This window comes from Otolemur garnettii, unplaced genomic scaffold (assembly GCF_000181295.1).
Source record: "Otolemur garnettii isolate 467f Iridium unplaced genomic scaffold, OtoGar3 scaffold00011, whole genome shotgun sequence".
NCBI classification, from domain to species: domain Eukaryota; kingdom Metazoa; phylum Chordata; class Mammalia; order Primates; family Galagidae; genus Otolemur; species Otolemur garnettii.
This window is the reverse complement of record NW_003852406.1, coordinates 34,124,962-34,147,685: the sequence shown is the minus strand read 5'-3', so window position 1 is coordinate 34,147,685 and position 22,724 is coordinate 34,124,962. Positions and strand designations below refer to the sequence as shown.

The window sequence follows — 22,724 nt, the reverse complement described above, 5'->3', positions numbered from 1 at the left end:
GTCCCAGCTACTTGGGAGGCTGAGGCAAGAGAATTGCTCGAGCCCAACATTTAGAGGTTGTCAGCAACAGAAGGTATATGCACTTCCTTCAAGCTGAGAAGGCTACTTGGGAGGCTGAGGCAAGAGAATTGCTTGAGCCCAACATTTATAGGTTGCTGTGAACGACGATGCAGCAGCACTCTACTGAGGGGCGACAAAGACTATCTCAAAAAAACAAAAAAGAAAGAAAATTAGATAGGCTTTTGTCCAGCTTACACTCTTCCAAATCAGTTGTCAGCAACAGAAAGTATATGCACTTCCTCCATGCTGGAAGCTTCAGAGAAGCAGGTCTCCTCTGTAGTTGCCATAGAGTGGATGAGCCTATCTTATTCTGAGGTGCAGAATCAGTAGTCATCTGCTTACAGATGAAAGCTCTATCCTCCACTTTTATTAGTATGAAAGTAGTATTTGGCTTCTCCATCTGGTAACTCTTTTGCTTCATAGGTTAGTTCAGAACTTGAATGGAGAAGATGGTTGCTATTTATTTCACTTTCTCAAAGACTCACTATTCTCAGTAGTTTTAACTCATTTTAGGATAAGAAAGGACCAATGCCAACTAAATGTGACTGACAAATGTGACATAATGTTTATTGAATGGCATCCTTTTTTATATATATTTTGTGATACAGAAAACTAATTAAGTGGCTGAATTTGGTCAGGAATCCAGGTCTATTAAATATTAATCTAGCAAATAGTCCTTTTTTTGGAACTATATACTACTAATTTGACCAAAGAAAAAAGTTCTTTCCTGTAAGAACTGTTCAGGTAAGTTTAGTAGCACACGAAAGTTATAATTTAGTATTGATTTTAAAGCTGGAAGCGTTTGTCTTTTGGCTTCTTCATTTTTGAAATGGCAAGTTACCTTTATAGGTTGGGACAGTGTCCAACTTTCCTTTTTTAATTTGTTGTCTTTCCAGAGGCTGGACTATTGCCACAGGCTGTACTTTGTAGGAATAAAAATCTTGTTTATAGGTGGTATCAAGATCAATCTTCCCCTGCTTTGGTTTATATTCTTCTGGCATGTGGCGAGGCTGTTTGACTATTTCATAAGGACGATAATCCGACCTGAAATATATAAATTTAAAACATAGCCTTACAGGTTCTTTTAGTTCTAATTATTTCAGTGAGTTATTGAAAATTCAAAGGCTTTTTTTCACGGGAAAAGTCTGAGAAGATATTAAGATGGTAATAGTTGATAAAGTACTTGAAAAAAGTTATTGAATTCCTTTATAAGGTCCTATCCAGTAACTAAATATCTCTAGGAAAGTATGTCAAAAATTCTAGTTTTCAAACAGCATTTTGAGAAATGCTTAGTTAACAGGCTCATAAGTTAAATAAATACACAAGTAACTGAATTTTAATTAACCTGTGAGGAAATCTCAGGTAAACGATTTAATGAACCTGTATACCACCCTGGGTACACTTTGTCAAAATCCTTATTCTTTATAAAGATGCTAGCACACTACTGGGCATGCTTTCTTCATCCTAAAGTCCTGCTCTTTCTGCTCATTGTTACACAGTTAGTAACTCTGGCCATTAGAGGTAAATCACATTCATAGTACAGACTAGTACAGTCATAAGTCTTACTCATCTTGGGATGTTCCACCAGCCCTTGACATGGAAGGAGGCCAGAGGGCAGTTTTATAACATTATGCGACAAAGGATGTGTTGAAGACACTGAGGTCGTCTGGTGGATCAGCCTGAGACTGATCAAAATGCTTAGGTTCAAATCCTTGCTCTGTCACTGGCTATATTAAACTGTCTATAACTCAGTTGCCTTATATATAAAATGGGACAATATCTGCTTCACAGAGTTGTTTTAGGGATACATACATATGTTTAGAAAAAAGAATGCTTGGTACATATTACTATGTTAAAGCTACTATCCTATTATTACTCCAAGTCTACACAGATTGCTTTTATCTTGTGGACTCTGTTGGCATGTCACTCACTCACTTTATGCTTAAAGTATCATGTTCTACCATTATTTTCTCATCCCCTTCAACCTACCTTTTTAATCAACTTCTGTCTAGTTTTCAGCACTGACACTTTCCTAATACAGCTCTAAAGTTCACAGGGACTGCCATGTGATCAAATCCCTCAGATATTTTTAGTCCTCTCCTGACTTGACCTCTCCAGCAGTAACTGACATTACAGTCCACTCTATTTCTAGGAAATTCTCTTTCCTGCCTTCCTATTTCTTCTGTCTCCTATGCAACTTCCTCCACCTGTACTTGGAAATCAATGTTGGAGTTCCTCCAGACTTGAACCTACACACGCTCCTCTCCTCATCCATTGTTCACCCCTGAGAACAACTCCTATACTCCCAGAGCTTCAATTACTCCCTATACAGAAGTGACTCTCAAATTTAAATCTCAGCTTAGACATTTTCTCTGGGTTCCACACCAGTATCTACAATACTTTCTTGGATATTTGTTGGTACCTCAAAACCCAGTATGCTCAGTTGATAATAGTATCAACGATTTTCCCCCCAAAATCTGGTCCTTTTTGCTTGTTCCCCATTCTAGTGAATGGCATCACATAGTCAGAAACCCAGGACTCACATTTTATACCTCATCTCTCTCCCATATCTAGCCTATCATTGACTCTGGCAATTTTGCCGCCTAAATCTCTCTTAAATCCAAACACTTTTCTCCATCTCTGTCAGCACCATAATTTTCAAAGCTTTCGTAACAGTTGAGTCGCTTCAACAGCTTCCTGAACTCTCTGACCTGCCTCCACTCTGGTACTCTTTTCTCCACAGTGTGACAATTGTAATCAATTCACATGTAAATCAGATCAGGTCATTTGTGCTCTCATATCCCCCTTGCCTCTACCTTATCCCCTTTATACTCCTTGACCCCCAAACCCAAAACTACCCTCAAAAAAAAAAAAAAAGAAAAGAAAGAAAAAAATAGAAGCAAACCTTTGAATGGCTTCTTACTGCTCTAAGGATAGAGGTAACAGAATATGGCCTAAAGGCTGTCTGGCCTCCTTCATCAGCTTCAACTCTCACTGTGCTTCCTTTCTTTCTCTACTGTAGCTGGCAGACCTTGAGAATTTCCCACTTCCCACCTCCCTTCCTGATACATACTACTCTCTCTGCCTGGAATGTACTTCCTTCCCCTCTTGATCCAGTTAATTGCTTAACCTCCTTCAAGGTTTAGCTCATTTTCTCTGATAAAATTCCGGTTATCAAGGTACCCTGAACCTGTCCTTCATAAATTGGGTGATGTTTTTGACTGCCACCTCCACTAGACTGTTTCCTCACCAGCATAGTGATACAGTGCTTCATGCTTAGTAAGGGCTTAATAATGTCTTTATTTAAAGAATGTATAATAGTAGAAATCACATACCTCTGCTTCCCAAGACATCTGAATTGTCCTTTGCTCTTCCCAAATACCAGCTAGAGGGGAACAGGCTAAAAGACCATTAGGGGGTGAGAGAATCAGGGAGAAAAAGGCAGAGAGAAAGCTTAGAAGTCTCTATTTCTCTCATTAGATAGAATACCTAATAGGTCAGTATTAGAAAGTACACCTCTAAATCCAGAGCAACTTCCTATGAAGAAGTAGTAGAGGGTGAATACATTCTTTATTCATCTGATATATCTTGAAACATTTGGTATGTCCAGAATCCTATTCCTCAGAGCAGACTTCCTGCCAACTCTGGTAGTCACCTAATTGTGCTACAACTGTACTGCTATTAAAAGATCCAAAGTTTGTACAGATTCACACATCTCTTTACACAGAAAAGTACAGAATGATACCTTATTCTTACATACAGATAAATCCACTTTTATTACCTAGTCAACATGTCAAGATGAGGAAATCAAGTTAAGAATTCCAAGGACATGGCTTTTAGAAATATAGTGTATATATTAATATTTAAGTAAAATAATAAATAAATCCACCTAAATGGCAAAAAGATACAAAGAGTTCCAAAAAGCTAAGTCCAAATGAAAAGTTTAGGCTTAAGGGAAATTTGCCTATCACACACTGAACATACATTGGGTGTCACTGTGTGGTACGAGGCACTGTACATTATATAAATACAAGACTTATGTAAATGGAATGCTGAGATAACAACAGACGTGCTTCCTGCTTTCAAGTGCCACTGAAACTTATCTAATGATAACTTATAGAACAATGCTTTGAGAGCTTATGAAGAATTTTAGTTAAAATTGAAAATGGGTCAGAGAAGGATTCTCCAAGTGAAAATTTAATTGAGATCTACTGATTGAATAGGTATTAACTAGGGGAAGAAAGAATATAGCATTTCTTTCTTCCATGAAAGCAGGAAGCATGTCTGTTGTTATCTCAGCATTCTATTTTCAGAAGCCTAGTATTAATAACAATGCCTAGTAGCACACAATAGGCACCCAGTGTTTGTTCCAGACTAGGAAAATAGTACTTTGGAAAGCTCTAAGTAAAGGAAAACATGTCATTTTTCAAGATAATAAAAAATGGCCTATGGGATGGGAGTATAAGACAGTGAAAAAAGCATTAAAGTAAAAATAAAATAGAGAAACAAGTAGGGAGCAAACTATACTCTGGTAAAAAGTCTGCTCTATGCTACATATAATGAGAACATTCAGGATTATTTTAAGCAGAAAGGTGATAGGATTAGATCTGCATTATAAAAAATCATTGTGGCAGGTTAAAGTATTAAAAACAGATCAGCTTAGAGAAACTAGAGTAGACAAGACACAAATACAACAATTAGAAAGCTACTGCATTCCTTGAGGTAATAGCAATACTGGAAAATTATTTTCGGAGGTTAAAAATAAAATCAATAGAACTTTCTATTTCCTTTCTTTCTTCTCTTTGTGAACCTAATTCTCACCTTTTTGTTCTTCTTCAGTTGTGACTTAGTTTCTTGCTTATTAGATTGGTTCAACTTAAATCAACTAAATAGTTCAATTTAAATAGTTAGAAAATAGTTAAGTGTTTACTAGTTAAGACCAGAATAGTTGGGAAGAAAATAAGTAAAGTAAATATTTAATAGTAGCTAAATATTTACTTAAATGTAGTTATTGCTTCCATTTTACCACGGGATGCTTGAAATTCTTGCTTGGGTTTAAGACTTTGAGGTGGAAGAACATTGGCATACATAGGATATTTTTCCAAATATTCAGTTGTGGGGCAAAACACACCAGAGTTTTCATAAATCTTTGCGGTTCCATGTGGACAATGATGGTGCCTGTGCAAACAAATAAACTGAAAGATTATTTTATCTTAAAAAAACACTGTATGTGGTAATTTCATTCCAATAAGAGACCTTCAATAAACTCTAAATTTACTAAGAAACAAAAACTCTACAAGGATATCTATAAAAATAAAAATAATGAAAAAATTATGATATAGCCTTATATGGTGGAAACTCTGATTTTGTTCTCATAATTTGTGTTTTGTTATACTATAGAAGCTGAAAAGTTAACAAGGGAATTTCTGATACCCTTGCAGACAGGTTCTACACACAATTTAGGCTTTATATACTAGATTTATTCACATAGGACTTTGATTCATAATGGAGGTGCCTAAGGAGAGAGGCCAGGCAACATTCATTTGCTTGCTTACACTGTGGTAGAGGCACAGAGAGACTGGAGCCAGTAGTTAGATGGCATTCTGAATTGCAAGGTGGTTTCCTGACTTGACAGATTTCTTCTGAAGTTGGCATAAATAAGGAGTTCTGGATGGAGTCAACAGTTCTGTTGCAGGTAGTGTCAGTCCAGTTCCGTGGTGAGATTTCTGGGAATTTTCCTGGAAGCTTATTTTGAAAATCATTTCTTCAGTTCTTCCAAGTGAATTATTTATACTCCTTAATAAATTTTTTTTGCCTAACTAACCATAGTAGGTTGTGTTGTCCATAATAAGAGCACTGAACAATGTATCATATAAGCTAATTGTATGTAGTTGGAGAATAAGGTTGGCTTTTGAAAGATAATGAGATTGTAAACAGTAATAGATTATAGAATAGTAGCACAAAATACTGTTATTCTTTCTTTTTTTTTTTTTTTTTTGGCTGGGGCTGGGTTTGAACCCGCTACCTCCAGCATATGGGGCCAGGTGCCCTACCCTTTTGAGCCACAGGTACTGCCTAACTCTGTTATTCTTAATTAAAAAAAAAAAAACCCAAAAAAACCTAAGCAAATGTAAAACAAGTCTTAAAGAACATCTCTTATCTATGGGGGGAAGTATCATGAAGGATTTTTATTATATTATAGATTTTTTTTGCTTAGGTTGTTATACCATGCCTTATGTATATTTATTGCATAATTACAGAAAAAAGAAGAGCCTTAAAGAACTAACAAAAACTGAAATAAGGAAACAAAAAAGTTAAGTCAGACCATTCTAAAATATAAGGTTTCTGTAGTCTGTAGACGCCTGGCTATTTTTGTTTGTTTGTAGTTGTCATTGTTGTTTGGCAGGCCCAGGCTGGATACCAACCTGCCAGCTCCAGTGTATGTGGCTGGTACCCTAGCCGCTGAGCTATATAGGTGCTGAACCAAAATAAGGGGTTTTTGCCTGGAAGTTGCCACATAAAGACTTACAGTATAGGAAAGAATGAAGAGGTGGTGCCATAAGTTATCTAAGAAACTTCAATTGTCAGTCAGAGTCAGTAGTATCTGCTGACAATGGAGACTGTGGAAAATTGTTGAACTGATAGTGTCACACAGGTTCGTAGACTCTTGGAAGAATTAGAGGTGGTGTACACAGGCCCATGCATAGAAAGAAGTTCATCAGAATATAGCTGCACTCAGTTACAAGAATCAAGTCAAAATTTTGGGATTTGTCATTTTAGTTTTATTTCTATCAAAGCAATACATTCACAATGTAAAAAATCTAACAGTGCTGAGGAGTTACAATGGTTAAAAAAAAGGCTCTTGTTCCAGCATTTCCAATCCCCAGAGCAGCTTTTAAAAACTCATTTCTGCTTTTTAGTTTTCTGGAAACTTCATCTGTAACACTTGTTTATAAACTTTTGAACATCTTGATTTATCAGTTTATCTTCCTAACTTCCAAGTCTTAACATAAAAGATGAAGATTTAATTATACCACTCCCCACTGTTATATGGTCATTCATTCATTCAGCAAGTACTTAATAAGCAATAACTAGGGCATCAGGGATATAGCATTAAGAGAGAAAATTCAGAAAGTTCCCTGCTCTCATTGAGCTTACATCCTGGGGGAGGGCAAAGAGTAGCCAATAACAAACCAGTCAGAGAAATACGTAGTATGTAAGGGCAATGGAAAAATGAAGCAGGGAAGTAGGACAGAGAATATGGGACGGGACAGGACAGGAAGGTTGCAATTTTTAATAGTGTGATGTTGGAGCAAACATCTGAATGAAAAGGATTTTTCATTTGATTACATGTGTCTTAATTAAAACATTTAAACCCCCCCTTCTTATTTCAGGTTAATGTGAGGGTACAAACAACCAAATCACAGTATTTGAATTTGTTAGGTAGAGTCCCTCTTGTACCCAAAAGATGTGCCATACACTCTTACATTGTGCCCATTCAGTGGAAGCACCCCAAACTTCCCTCTCCTCTCCTTTGGGCCCCCTCCCCCTGACTTGAATTGAAATGAGTTTTTCTCCTATGTGGGTGCGGTCATCTACTGGGTTTATATTGAGTACATGAGATATATGCTTTTTCATTCTTGTGATACTCCTCCCTTGTTATAATTCCACAAACTTTAAACATTTCTGGATACCTTACTTTGCAAGGTGAGGCTGTTAGCGGCTAAACACTTTTCTTTGATTTTCCTCCTTTGTAAAATGATGGAGAAAATTATTAGTTTCTAAATATTTTTCTCTAATTTTTCTCCTTCCTTTCACATCCCTTTTTTTGCCAGTTATCTTTTTATATTTATTACCTATTACTTGTTTAGATTTTGTCTTTTAGCACAATGAAATAGCCATGCTTTATATATAGGCTCTTTTTAAAAGTCTTAAACCAGTTTAAAAACCCATGTAATTATGTTTACATTACAATGACTATGATCACACAGTTTAATGCTGGGCCATTGAACATAGAGGGACTTTCTTTTCCTTCCAATGGTTCAACATCATGACTCTAAGGGCATTCAAAGTAAAAGTTCCTAGCCTCAAAATTAAGTAAATTATCTTTTCATGCTATCAATTATTAAATACTTTAAAAATCATCCTGAATTGTACTTCGCTTCATTTTGAATCATAATTTTATTGTACAGTTTTTCATTTCTCTAAATTTCTAGTATTTTAATCTCTCTCACATTCTTTGTATTTTACAAACATTCAAGACATTCAAACTTTCTAGTATAGCATCTAATTTATTGACTTTTCTGCTTTCATGGTAGGTTTCTATAGTTGGGAGTCTTAGCTTTCCCTGGACAACTAATTTAGTTAAAAATGCATCTTCTTCTCTCTTTAGGGGCAGGTGTCAGCTGCCTGTGGTTTATTTGGCAGAGACAATTGTAGGAATAAGAGATGAAAAAGCCAAACAATATAGGTGCTTTCAATTTAGACTCTGAATTAATCTTTCTCAAAACACCCTACCCATTTACCCTCTACTTAACCTGTGAACATAGGTGTCTCTCAGGCGCTACTTGGCAGACAGGCTCCCATGTATACTTCAGAACATTTACTTCAGTGTATCTCTGTGTTCTTATTTCCCAAAAATTGTTGACCTCTCATCTGTTAGTGAGTCTTCCTCCCATTCTCTTCAATACTATGAGTTTATTTCTACCTGTGTTTTTAAATTTTATTTCAGGAGATCCTATGAAGGGAATGAAGGCATATGTTCTTGTTATTTGCCACCATGGATATTAGGCACAAGTCAAATGACTTTCTATCCTTTTCAACTCCATTCTTTCTCTCACCTTCCCCAGGAGTTTCAGATTGCAGTGACCTATGATAATGCTACTGCATTCTAGCACAGGCAAGAGAGCAAGACCCTGTCTCAAAAACAATGTGTATTCAATATTAAGTAGAAACTAGAAGATCAACTACTACAGGCCCGTATGAGAGAAGGGGAGAAGTGGAATGGGGGATAGGGGTTTTGGTAAGTATATGGCATACTTCCTGGGTGAAAAATCAACTACAACTGGCACTTTACAAACCTAGATAATGTAACTTAATCTTGCATACCCTCATATTAATCTGAAATTTTAAAAAGAGGGAAAAAGGGATTTTTTTTTTGGCTTGGTTTTTCTGGCAGATTGCATTGGCAGCATGTATTCTTGCAGTGTGTATGCTGCCTTTTTGAATGTTCTTTTTAATCTTGGCCTTTTCAGTCTTTTTTTTCGTTATCACATTTCTTGGCATCCCTACTAAGTTCTTTTGCAGCAAACTTCAAGTTAACTAAGTGTCCATATTCGCCAGGGTCCCACAGCTTTTGTCTGGAGGCTGTGGCCTTCTGTACCTTTTAAACTACATCTAATTACAAACTGATTATTATGAGACTGGTAAAGTAACTGCTTTCCATCAAGATGTGGCTGTTTTTCCTTTGAAGGGACTGACATATTCATATTTATTTCGCAAATAATAATCTACTCTCTGGGTCAACAGTGAAGCTCAGAAAGTAAAAGACTGTTTCCAGGAGGTGGAAAGTCGTTAAGCAGGATTCACAGACCAATTCTGGGTTTCAGGATGAGGACTGTTGCACTACTTTTTCAGTATGATCCCCAAAAAGTGCTGCCTGGATGGGAACAGAAACCTGCTCAGCTAGGCGGCTGAAAAGCTGGGGATGGTACCAAGTGTTAATAGGGGTTGCAAACGCGGGACTTCGCGCACCACTATTTAATTTTTTTTTCTTTTGGTATAATTTCCATTCTTCCGGTCGGATCAGACCCCACCACTTACCAGTCTTCCAGAGTTGGCTGATCCACAAGGATTACCTACCCGGCGCGGGTGGCATTGTAGTTTGTTTGCATCCTTGGCTAGAGCCCCTCAGGGACTACAAAGATACGTTTTACGCCTCGCGGTGGCCGGCGGGTGCGAAGCTAGCATTAGTGGGTCCAGATAGAGGGGACCGGGCTGCGCCCTCGGCCTTGGGTCTCCGGTGGGCGGCCACTCTCAGGGTCCCCGAGGGCGGGCTGCGTCCACTGAGGTCCTAGCTCGGCCCCCACGCCCCGGCCCGCCGCTACCGCAGCCGTTTCTTACCCGCACGTACAAATTTGACACAAACACCAGCTCCGCATGTTCTCGGCTCGCAAGGCGCCTGCTGCCGCGCCTCAGCGAAAGCTGCTTCTCCACCTACTCGGCGCCGGCCTTCGTCAAGGCAACCTCGGGATCCTGGGAGACGGACGCGGCGCCGGCTTCCGTAGCGACTGAGACGCGCGCGGGTCAAAGGTCGAGCGTCAGCCGACCCCGCCCCCTCGGGAGTCTGGACACAGATTTCTCGGCGACTCTTCCGCGCAGTGTGTGTCTGGGCCCGGAAGGTATGAGCTGGGCTGGTGGGCGGCCGGGACCGGTCAGTGCGGCCCCACGCGGCGGGGGGCAGGGGTGGCGTCCCCCTCTGCCAGCTTCTGGACGAAGCTGGGGGATTTGGGTCGCCGCAGTGGTGCGGCGGGAACCGGGGACTAGGGGCGAATCCGGGCGGCGAGCGGCTGTCGCCAGAACCGTCTCTTCCGATGCAGGGCCCGGGCGGCGGCTCCTCTGCATGGACCCAGGATCCTCAAAAGGAAAGCAGGTCTCCCCAGAAATGAATGGAATGTTGAAGTTTTTCTTTTTCATGTGGAAAAAAGTGAAAGGCCTGCAGTGCACCTGCTGGGATATAAGCACGTGACCCAAAACTTTATTCGGGTTCTGTAGGCAGAAACGGGCGTTTCACCAGAAGGATATCATGAGGGATTTGGGGAAAGGCTGAGAGAGGAAGGGAGAGGTGTCAGCATCTTCTCTCCCTCCGGAGTAGAACTTTGCCGGGACGTAGTCGTTGGCCTGGAGGACCTTATCCGAGTGCCTGTCCACTGGCAGGGTTACTGGTGTCACTGTGCACCCAGCCCCTATGAGCTGCGTGATTCATCGCAGCTGTCGGACCCGGAAGGACAAAACTCCATTAAGTGTAGCCGTGATACCATACTGTAATGTTCAAGGTGCATTTGGGCCTGAGTGGGCATATCCTATCAATAAACGTTCATTTGGTTCTTAGTTAAGGTATCTGAGAAGTCTTGTCAGCTCCCAGGATTTGATTTTTTTTTTTTAACCCCTGACCTTTATTCCCTGGGAAATTTGTAATACGTGTTTAATTTTTAATCACAGGAAATAAGTAGCCATGGTACTCAATAGTTTGGATAAGATGGTTCAACTCCAGAAGAACACTGCCAACATCAGGAATATCTGTGTTTTGGCTCATGTTGACCATGGTAAGAATTCCTTTTTAAATGATGTGTTTTCATTAATGGGGAGTATGTCTCTACATGTCTCAGTGGAGTGAAGCTGTGGGCAAGTTGGCAGTGATGTTTGCTAAGAAAGAAGTAAGTCTTACATCACAGTCTTCTGTGATGTTAGAGAAACATGCTTGCTGTAAAGCATTTGGAATAAACGTGGCTAGTGATTGGGATTCTTCTATGTAGTATCACATTGTTTTTCAAATCAGAACTTGAGTTTTTGCTTTTGAAATGTCCTCAGAGCCTGTGTTACATGATTCATCAGATATTTATTTGTTTACTTATTTTTTGAGACAGAGTCTAACAGTGTTGCCCTTGGTAGAGTGCTGTGGTGTCACAGCTCACAGCAACCTCACACTCTTGGCCTTAAGCAATTCTCTTGCCTCAGTCTCCCAAGTACCTGGGACTACAGGCGTCTGGCACAATGTCTGGCTATTTTTCTGTTGCAGTCGTCGTTGTTTAGCTGGCCCGGGCTGGGTTCAAATCTGCCACTGGCGCCATAACCACTGCGCTTGGGCACAGACCCTCCTCGGATATTTATTGAACATCTGCTAAGTTCAAGATATTTTACTAAGCATGTCAGGAGGTAGAGATTTATGAGTAGGGAACCAGCCCAGCAGTAGAGATTTTAAGAGTGAGATAGGGAAAAATGAGATAAACATGAGGAAAAAGATAGACTGCGACAGTTGGGAGAACTAGAAGGTTAGGAAACTAGGAATGGTTAGGAAAAGGCTGCATAGCATAATTTTCATTGGAGATGCTGCCTGACAGAGGGCTCAAGATGACATATGGGGACATTACAGGTGTCAGCAAAGGAAGAAGGAAATACATGTGGTCCCAGCCCAGCGCTTGGGAAGGGCAGAGTTACCTCTAGTACCCAGGCTGGAGTGCAATGGCACAATCATGGCTTACCATAACTTGAACTCCTGGGCTCAAATGATCCTTCTGCCTCAGCCTCCTGAATAGCTAAGAGTACAAGAGTGTGCTTCAAGCAATCCTGCTTCTTGGTATTTATTTACATTCTTGGAAGATCCATGCTTGCTGTGTCTAGAATGAATTCTGTTTTACTGGGTAGCAAGAAATTGGTGCTCTAGAATTATATGCTGATACATTATACAGGGCAGCCATGGTGTTCATGCGCACAGTTTAAAATTGCACATGAACTTTATGGCCCCCCTGTATCTACATGGCAAACAGCATAGCATTAAAAAGGTCTTCAGGTTCCTACTGATTAGTCTGATTTGAACTATTACACAGATTCTAAGCTTGCTTTGCTGAGTTTCCTAGAGTGCAGTAAAGATTTGTCCTGAAGGAAAAATCCTCCTTTTGTTGCTCCAACCTTGCTGTAATAATTATGTATACCCATGGTATTGTTTAAACAAAGTTACCTGTTCATATCACATGAAATTGTGTAGACTTTAGTTGTATAATAAAACTAAATTAAGGTAACTATAAATGTATACTAAGTTTACAAAGAGATTCTTTTGTTATAAAGTGGCTTTCTAGGTTGGGTCTGAACACTGGGTTTCATTGGTAAAATGAAGTTTACCAATGGTAGCTACAGTGTAGTTGATGCTCTCCACAGGCTATGTTGCAAATAGTAGGAAATATAGGTAGATTTCCTGAATTTCTTTGCTAAATAAGGATTTTCTTGTCCTTTTGTTGTTGTGTGCTATTAAGGGCTTAAGTTTATTAGCATGATTAGTGATATGAATATGGGGTGATTGATGTAATAATTATGATAAACTTTATCAGATTCTTATAGGACAGATGGTAGTAACTGAAAGTTGGATTCGCAGATTGGCATGGTGGTTTGCTTCATCACTTGAAAGTCTTCATTTTCTCTATATACAGTCTGCTTCAATTTAAGAAAAATTATGTGTTTTTTAAATAAAAGTTGCTTGACAGCTTTCCAGATGAGGTTGATGAGATGCACAGGGATCTATTAGAGACAAGGTTGCAACACTGTAGAGCACTAGTAGCATGTGTGTCCTTCCAGGTCATATTTCTGTTCAAAAATCTAAGAAGAGTCTTTTGTCACCAGCATAGGTAAATAGGAAATCTTTGCTAAACCACTTCTTACAGATACTAAATCTATAGGAACAAATCCCTCTCCCTTTTAAAGAAAACATAGATTTGAGTTAATGTTGTTATTTTATTTTAACAGGAAAAACTACTCTGGCTGACTGTCTTATATCTAGCAATGGAATAATCTCCAGCCGCCTAGCAGGCAAGGTATATTGTTGTATTTGATAAATATATGTTGCATTTCAATATTAGCTATACTGCAACCATTTGCTATATCTTTTAGAAATCCCAAAAAAGTATAAAACATAGTTCTTGCATCTAAATCACTGCTAATCCATTTAACAAGGTAAAATAGATGGTGAAAAAAGTTGCTTCTGTCTTGCTTTTTTTTGCTTTATATTAATATTTAGTAAGTGCAAAAGTGAGTTTTGAAAAAGTCAAATGATGATTGTGGAAAATTTCACCATGAGATTCTTTACAGGTAGATGAATTGGTTTGTTTAAGGAGAAGGCAGAGAAAACATTAGGTAGTGGGAGGTAAAATGTATACAAACGCAAATTTGTGTGTTGTGCTTGATTTGAGGGGAGCATTTGCCCAGAGACCAGTGGGAGAGAAATCATGCTGGTATAGAGAAGGTATAAGATGATAGAAGACTTTGAAAGTTAACTTAAGTAATCTGAGTCCAAAAGGAAGCCTTCCTAAGCCTGAGGGTCGTGATGAAAATAGCATTTTAGGAAATAAAATTAAAGAGATCTTTATTTCTAGCTGTGAGTTAAAAGAACTTGGACTATTACTTGGTAGTAGAAAAAAATTAATAATAATAAATAATAAATAATAAAAATAATAAAAATAAATTAATGATGTAGAAAACAGACATTTTTAGAAAGAATTAATGAAGCCAAAAGGTTGTTCTTAGAAAAATCATTAACATAACCAACAAATACAGTAGAATAATGGTGGACACTTGTCCTTGTATATTTAAAGAGTGAACCCTAATATAAGGTATGGGCTTTAGTTAATCATAATATTTCAGTATGGGTTCATAAGTTATAATAAATGTGTTATACCAAACACTAATACAAAATGTAAATAATAGGAGAAACTGGGATTGGGAGAGAAGGGGTTATGTGGGAACCTCTAATTTCCAGTCAGTTTTTCTGTAAAATTTAAATTGCTCTAAAAATAGAAAGTTTATTAATTAAAAAAAAAATACTAGCAATATAGACAAGTCATGCTTATCTTGACCAGAAAACTTTTTGTTTTGTTTTTCATTAACATTGTTGAGGAACATTTGGTATTTATGAGTCCTAATGTGACTTATGTACTCGGGAAATCTACAAAGTACATATAAATATTTTTGACTGGCCAAAAAAATACAACTGACAAATATCCGTAACATTGATGAAAAAGAAAAGAGGAGGCAGAAGAAGTGATATTAGTTTAGAAAAATGCTGTAGAGATTAATAAGGTAATAATAGGACATAATGAATAAGTTTAGGGCAGTGAACTTAAAAGTGGTAAAATGGAAGCCTGTGCTGGAAAACAGAAAAATCTTCTTGGAGAATAGAGAGACAGATAGTGATAAAATGATGCTGGTGATGAGGGTGCTATCACCATAAGCCCTTGCTATATATTGGACCCTGTGCTTTACATCCATTTTCTCATTTAATTCTCAAACAATTCTAAAGAATTAATTTTTTTTTCCATTTTATCAGTCATAAAACTGAGACCAACAAAAATTAAACAATGAGGTGGTGCCTGTGGTTTAAAAGAGTAAGGCACCCGCCCCATATACGGGAGGTGGTGGGTTCAAACCCGGCCTCAGCCAAAAACTGCAAAAAAAAAAATTTAAACAATGAACCCAAAACTTCACAGCAGGGAAGAGGTTGGAGTAAGAATTCAAATCCAGTGCAAAGTATGGTGGTTCCATTGCCGGTTACTTATCAGTGGAACAAGGAGTAAATGGATATAAAAGTGTTCCCTGAGTCTGTAATACAGTAGCTTAAGAACTCAGATCCTTTTCTTGTTTGACCTAACTTTTGTGACTTCGTATCTGCTGCAGTCAGCCAGACTATAAATTCACTGAGGTGGCTATGAGCCTTTTGTTTTATCTTTGCATCCCTAAATAGAGTATAGAAACCACTGTACTCTATAACAGACACTGCTGATTGATTTATTGAATCATTTATTTATTCTACAAGTATAGTAGAACCTCCATAGCTGACCGCCTCCTTAAGTTGACCTTTTTGTTTGTTTGTTTGCTTTTGAGACAGAGTCTCATTCAGTCTCCTGAGTAGCTGTCACAACACCTAGCTAGTTTTTCTGTTTAGTAGAAACAGAGTCTCACACTTGCTCAGGCTGGTCTTGATCTCCTGAGCTCAAGAGATCCACTCACCTTAGCCTCCCAGAGTGCTAGGATTACAGGTGTGAACCACAGCAGCTGGCCTAAGTTGACCTAATTTTCATGGGTCAGACATGCACCACTTGTATGTATCAGCACATTAGGCCTAGTTCCTTTTGTTGATCACCTGCAAATGTTTACCAGTTTGTTGTGGTCCTTTGGATAGTCAACTTACAGAGGTTTGTTCTACTGTATTTGTAATGGCTTCCAATGCACCAGGCCCTGTACTATAACTAATATTAAAAAGTAAATAGACTCACAAGAATGCAAACATGTTGGTGATTATTGTGGCTGGATTATGAATTCATGGGCATTTTATTGTTATCCTGCGAGTTTTGTGTATGTTTGAAAGTTTCCATAATAAAAAATTATTCATTAAAAAAAAGAAAAAAATGCTTCTGAAAGAAAAAGTGGTGAAATGGGAAAAATGCCTGGAAAATGGTAACTTGACTTCACATTATCATAAACGAACATCTGCATTTTTAATAGACTATCATTTGGAGTCCAGAAGAAATAGAAAACTTGAATTATTCTGTAGTCATTTAAGAAATTGAATTGGGCTGGATGCAGTGGCTTATGCCTATAATCCTAGAACTTCTGAAAGCCATAGTGGGAGGATCCCTGGAGGCCAAAAGTTCAGGACCACTCTGTGCAACATACCAGTACCTTATCTCTACCAAAAAAAGGTTAGCCAGCTACTTGATAATCTTGTCTTGTCTCAGCTACTTATGAGGCTGAGGAAGGAAGATTTCTTGAGCCCAGGAGTTTGAGTTTGTGGTGAGCTATGATGACACCACTGTACTCTAGCATGGCAACTAAATGAGACCCTGTCTCAAAACCAAACAAAATTGAATTGACTGGCAAAAGTCTTTCCACAAAGAAAGTGTTCAGATGGTTTAACTGTCTAGTTTTACCAAATATTTGAGGAATATATAATTTCAATTCTACTGGAGCCATTTTGGGACTTGGGAGAAAAAGCCCACAACAGGAAATAGTCTTTGTCTTTGAATATAGCATAACTTTGACACCAACAGTCCAGTAAGAATAAACAAAACAAGAAAGTTGCATGATAACTTTATGGCTATGGGCATAAAAATTATAATCCTCTTTAACAAACTGAATCCAGCATTGCATTAGGTCATCCAATATGAAATGTTCAATTTCGAATCAAAAGTTGAGTACAGTGAATTTAAAATATCCACCTAAACTGTCAACGCAGTTTTGTTCTTACTGGTAGCTTGTTTATACCAGCAACAAAGAAGCCTGGAGAGCAAGTGACCATGAAATCCCAAAAGGCGTTTTCGATAGCTTATTGAGAATTAAATATTCAATTCACTTGTAAGAAGTGATCCAAAGCCTGGAAGAAGTGGTAGTTGATTGGTGCAAGGTCTGGTGAATACCAGATCACTTTGTCTCTGTGGATGACAGAGAGTTTCCAAGTCCAGCTCTTGTGGTTTAAGCAGAGTTGTTTGTATGAAATGTGGTCAAGCATTGTCTTCCGAGAGGATTGACTTGTCTCTGTTGACCAATCTTGGTTGCTTAATCACAAGCATCCTCATCATTTTATACAGTGGGTTGCAGCAGACATCTCCTTAACTGATTGACTGAAGCTGTAGTGGGTAATACCAGTGCTGGACCACCATACACACACCATTGGCTTTTTTTGATTGAATATGCAGTTTTGGACTGCATGTTCAGTCAAAGAAATTGGCACTTTTTTATCCAACCATAGTGCTGAATGTTGGGATTGTCAGAAAGCATCCGTTTTTTATCACACATAACAGTACAGCATAGAAATGGTTCACCTTTATGTCATGACAACAAAGAAAGGCAAGCTTCAAGACAGTTTCTCTTCTGATGCTCCTTTAATTCAGGGAAAGGTCACGTATATACCTTCTTTACCTCACTGATTTGTTTCAGATGGTCCAATATTGTTGGAATAATAACATCAAACCTTGCTGCTAATTCACTTTTAGGTTGTGATGGATTTTCTTCCACCATAGTTTTCAGCTCATTATCCAGCTTGGTGTCAGGTCTCCCACATGTCTAATTTTCAAGATTAAATCACCAGGGTGAACCTTCTAAAACTGTTAATGAACTATGCGTTCATTAGCCATATCTTTCCCAATATTTCATTAATATTTTGAGCTATCTGCACTTCATAAGTTCATCAACAGAACTCATATTTGAAAATAACACATTTTTTACTTATCCATGGCTTCACAAAAATTGCTGTAAAAAAAAAAAAAATGGAAAGATACTCTCAAGCCAAAACATGCATTTGAAAGAGTGAGGATATACCTTCTCAATAAAAATAAGTGTCAAAGTGAAATGTCAGAGATACCAACTCTTAAACTCAGTACTTAAGGAAATTGGACATTGCATACTTATTAACCTCATATGAAAAGATAGCTTCTTCATAACCAAATAGAGTTTATGCCAAGGAATTTGAGATTGGTTTAACATATAATTTCACAATGTTAATGGATTAAAGAAAGTTATGATCATTTAATAGATACAGAAGACATTTAATAAAACAACATCTCTTGTGGTAAAACGTCTTTACAACGTAAAGGGAACTTTAATGTGATATAGGGTATTTACAAAAAAACTTACAATGCAGTAATTGAAGTAAGTTAATGATACAGTGTTGAAACTTTCCTATTTATAGTTAGAGATAAGGCAGGAATGGTTATTGTGCCCTTCTGCTCATTGTATAGTAACTTCTGTTTCTATTGTACTAAATGTTCTAGCCGCAGTAATAAGGGAAGAAAAAAATAGAAAGTATGAATTTTGGAAAGGAACAAACATCTGCATTTTTAATAGATGATGTGACTTTGTAGAATGCTCAAGGAGTATATAGATTGCTAGGATATTAATAAGAATTTAGCAAATTTTAGGATACAAAAACAATTTAAAGTGAGCAACAAATAGATAATATACAGTCATTTAAAAATATGTACTATTCAAAAGCATAAAAATAGAATAAAAAATATGAGATAAGGGAGACAACTTAAATGGAGAGGTATACCATGTTCATGTATTGGCAGACCCAGTATATAAAAAATAATTTTTCAGTGTTGATCAATAGATTGAACAAGTCTAGTAAAAATTTCAACAGTTCTGAATTTGGACTTGACATACTGATTTTAAAATTTGTATAGAAGAACAATAACCGGCTTGGCGCCTGTGGCTCAAGTGGCTAAGGCGCCAGCCACATACACCTAAGGTGGTGGGTTCGAATCCCCAGCCCAGACCCGCTAAACAACAATGATGGCTGCAACCAAAAAATGGCCAGGCGTTGTGGCGGGTGCCTGTGGTCCCAGCTACTTGGGAGGCTGAGGCAGGAGACTCGCTTGAGCCCAGGAGTTGGAGGTTGCTGTGAGCGAGATGCCGCGGCACTCTACCCAGGGGGACAGCTTGGGGCTTCATCTCAAAAAAAAAAAAAAAAATAAAGAACAATAACCCCAAAACAGCTAAGACACATTTAAAGAAGAGTAGAGTATTCAAATATGTCTTACCAGATAGCAAACGTTACTATAAATGTATTATAATTTGTGGTTTGAAATCAGCTGAGGCATGCAGTTGACTGATGGCCTAGAATAGTAGACCTAGAAACAGATACATATGTATATAGGCTGACATTTGGATCTGTGGAGAAATGGTGAGCTGCTCAAATTGTCCACTAGCCATTGATTGTGTAGGGAGAAGAAAAATTGGGCTTCGGCTTAACACCATACACAAAAATCAATTGCACATAGCTAAAATACTTAGACACGTATGTGAAAGGCAAAACTAAAGTTTTTAGAAAATAATACAGGGTAATACTTTTACAACCTTCAGGGAAGATTTTTTTTTGACAAAAATGTCAAGCTGTTATACAAAACGTTAATTCAGTTACTATAAATTAAGAGCATATTTGTCAAAGTTGCCATAAAGTAAAAAAATAAGCCTGGTACCTGGGGGAAAATTCACGTATTAATAACACACATAACTGACAAAGGACTAATATTCAGAGGCTCTCAATAATTCTTACCCCAAACAAAATAAACCTATGGTACAAGCAAGAGAAAGATGGAAAAAAATCATACACAGGAAACTCAGAGAAGAGGAATGTCAGATGGCCACTACTTAGAAAAGTCCCATTGATAATAGGAGAAATTTAAATTAAAACTATAAGATGCCATTTGTTACCCATGTGATTTTAAAAATAAGGTCCAGTAATATCAAGTGCTATTAAAATTATGGAACAAAGCCCTATTTTACTGTTGGGAATATGGACCAGTCCAACTACTTTGGAAAATAATTTCAAAATATCTAGGTGGAATATGTGCAAATTTAATAACTCAGACATTGCACTCCATGCAGTGTGCAGGAGACTCCTGAATGTTCGTATCAGCTCAGTTATAGTTACAGAAAAATTGTACTTTATAATGTCCATCCATAATAGAATGGGTGAATGACTGTGGTGGATTTCTGAGGTGGCGTCCTACAGTGATGAAAATGAATGAATTATAGCTGTATTAATTAACATTAGTGAATCTTAGGAATATAATATTGAACAAAGAACAGTATCAGTATTGATAGACTGTAAAAATACAGAACAGTATGTTTGGTATGATTATATAAGGCTTAAAATTTGCAACAATATATTATTTACTGCCTTGGCTTCCCACAGTGCTAAGATTACAGCCAGGAGCCATGGTGATGACCTGTATTGTTGTTATTTATGTGTTATACATGTTTTGTATTAACTCAGTGCTTAATAACATACTCATTTAGAGGACTAACCAGGGACTGAGACGTTTTGAAGGAAGGGTTGTCTGAGAGGTTGGAGAAGTGAAGGGAAATCAGCAGTGGAATCTAAGGAAGGAGAGGAGGGAAACTTCCAGATTTCAGACTCTTGGGGAAATTTGCATATTCATATAAGCCCAGATAGGAGGGAAACTTCCAGATTTCAGATTCTTGGAAAAAATTTCCATATTCATCTGAGCACAGAAAGGGCGATTAACTATGTATTGATCTGGAAGCAAGAAAAGTGAGGATTGAAAAAGATAATTGTGTTTGGCCAGAGGTCATTGGTAGCTTTTAGGACTTTGGTTTTGCCAGAGCTGTGGAAATGGAAACTTAAGAAATTAATGTGGATAAATAAATGTGGCAGTCCTATATCAATAAATTATTCTCTTTTGAATGAAAGAGACTCTTTTGAATGACTTTTGAATGAAAGAAATGAGTAAGTGTAAACTTTGCTAGTTTTTCAAAAATTTGACAGTGGAAAGAAGATAGGAAGGGAAAAGCTTATGGAAGGAGAGGAAGGAGGTTCGTGTTGGGGGTTGGGGGTAAGGAGTTGGAAAGGGATGGGATAGTTATGTGAAGCCGCTGTCCGTATTGATAGACTACAAAGCTAAAGAATGAGACGTAGGCCCTTAGTTTGGGCATTTATAAAATAAATTTATAAAAGCTTTATAAAAGTCACCAACTAAGTGGTGATAGTGTGTATAATTTCTACTATATGCATTTTTTAAGTGTTTGAAATTTATTAATTTGAGAAAAGAAAGAAAAGGTTGTCTCTGCCCATAATACTGAACACCTTATGAATTGGAAAAGAAAGGCTGTGTTCTTGATAAGTAGAAGAAATTTCCCCAAATGCTACTTTCTTTGAATCATTCTTGGACTTCCCAAACATTCATAGCTGAAATTCAAATGAGCAGCACTCTGGGGAGAGTATGCAGTGTTTGAGTACACTTGTGAATTTCTTCTAGTGGTAGTATTTTTCAGTTTGTCATGTTTTCTTCCCCTCAGCCAACACCTGTCCTTTTAAAATAAAAAGCCTTTAAAAATAAAAAGGCTCTATAGTTTAAAATTTATGTATTTAAAACAAAAATCTAAACCAGTCAACCTTAATGTTACATTTTAATTTGTTAAGAAGTAAGGATGCACACATTGTGTTTTCCAGTTAAGGTACATGGACAGCAGAGAAGATGAACAGATCCGTGGGATCACTATGAAATCCAGTGCCATTTCCTTACATTATGCAACAGGTAAATCAGTCTGTGTTTTAAAGAAAACTATTGTACTTATGCATCTTTTGTGTCCTCCTTTCTCTTTCTGAACTAATTGCATGCCCCAGTTTCTTTTATATTCTACATGTTTTATCTGGCCTCTTCAAATGCTCTGTTATCAAGAGTCAGACTGTCCAGGCTTGGATGCCTGTGGGAACATCTGAGTGGCTTGAGGGCACAACTGGCAGTTTATACTTGCCCCTTCTACCAGGTGACTATATGGATTTATTCAAAAGAAAAATCTGGAGCCCTAGGACTTTGCTGCCTTAGCTTTAATGTTTTATTACCTGCCTGGATTCTTGTTCTGCTCTACAGCCTGCATGTTAGATTTGGAGTCTTGGTTACTTAATGATGGATGGCCATGATCAGTGCTAGGTTGCTATCACCAAAAGAGGATGCCATTTTGATAGTAACATTTTTAGGAATCTATCAGAGAAAAGTATTCATACAAGTATGTGAGATACATGTTTATTGATATTCACCAAAAAATTTGTATTAGTGAAAAAAATGCCAACAACCTATATGTCAATTAAAGAATGGTTAACTAAACAGATACATCTATGCTGTGAAATACTGTGCAGCTATTAAAACAAATGTTTGATCTACATGCAGTTGTATAGGAAAAATGGTATGTTGAGACAAAAACCAAGTTGCTGAGTATTTTGGTAAGATACGAATGCATTTGGGTAATAATAGGTTATTTATGGAGATGAAAGTGTCTGCAAGGACACAGGCCAAACCCTTAATAATAGTTATCTCCAGGGGCTGTTTTATGGTATAACTTGCTCTTTTTAAAATATTTATTTCTACACTACTTGAAAATTT

At 37.7% G+C, this 22,724-nt stretch overlaps 2 protein-coding genes across 4 annotated transcripts in view; one reads left to right on the top strand and one right to left on the bottom strand.

Moving 5' to 3' along the window:
- Positions 1–10,279, bottom strand: part of SAXO2 (stabilizer of axonemal microtubules 2) — a 20,788-nt gene extending 10,509 nt beyond the window's left edge. Inside the window, exons 1-2 of one of the 3 annotated variants that reach the window (XM_012801877.2) lie at positions 10,183–10,279; positions 902–1,104 (exon numbers count right to left, since the gene is read on the bottom strand). In XM_012801877.2, the coding sequence (XP_012657331.1) occupies positions 902–1,104; positions 10,183–10,220 (241 nt within the window). In that variant the 5' untranslated portion in view covers positions 10,221–10,279. Of the gene's footprint in view, positions 1–901; positions 1,105–5,058; positions 5,286–10,182 lie in introns of those variants that run through there. The other 2 variants (XM_012801878.2, XM_023510099.1) reach the window with 2 other exon arrangements.
- A 122-nt stretch (positions 10,280–10,401) lies between these two features.
- Positions 10,402–22,724, top strand: part of EFL1 (elongation factor like GTPase 1) — a 138,060-nt gene continuing 125,737 nt past the window's right edge. Inside the window, exons 1-4 of the mRNA XM_003784590.3 lie at positions 10,402–10,460; positions 11,281–11,384; positions 13,576–13,643; positions 21,794–21,878. Of these exons, the coding sequence (XP_003784638.1) occupies positions 11,294–11,384; positions 13,576–13,643; positions 21,794–21,878 (244 nt within the window). The 5' untranslated portion in view covers positions 10,402–10,460; positions 11,281–11,293. The remainder of the gene's footprint in view (positions 10,461–11,280; positions 11,385–13,575; positions 13,644–21,793; positions 21,879–22,724) is intronic.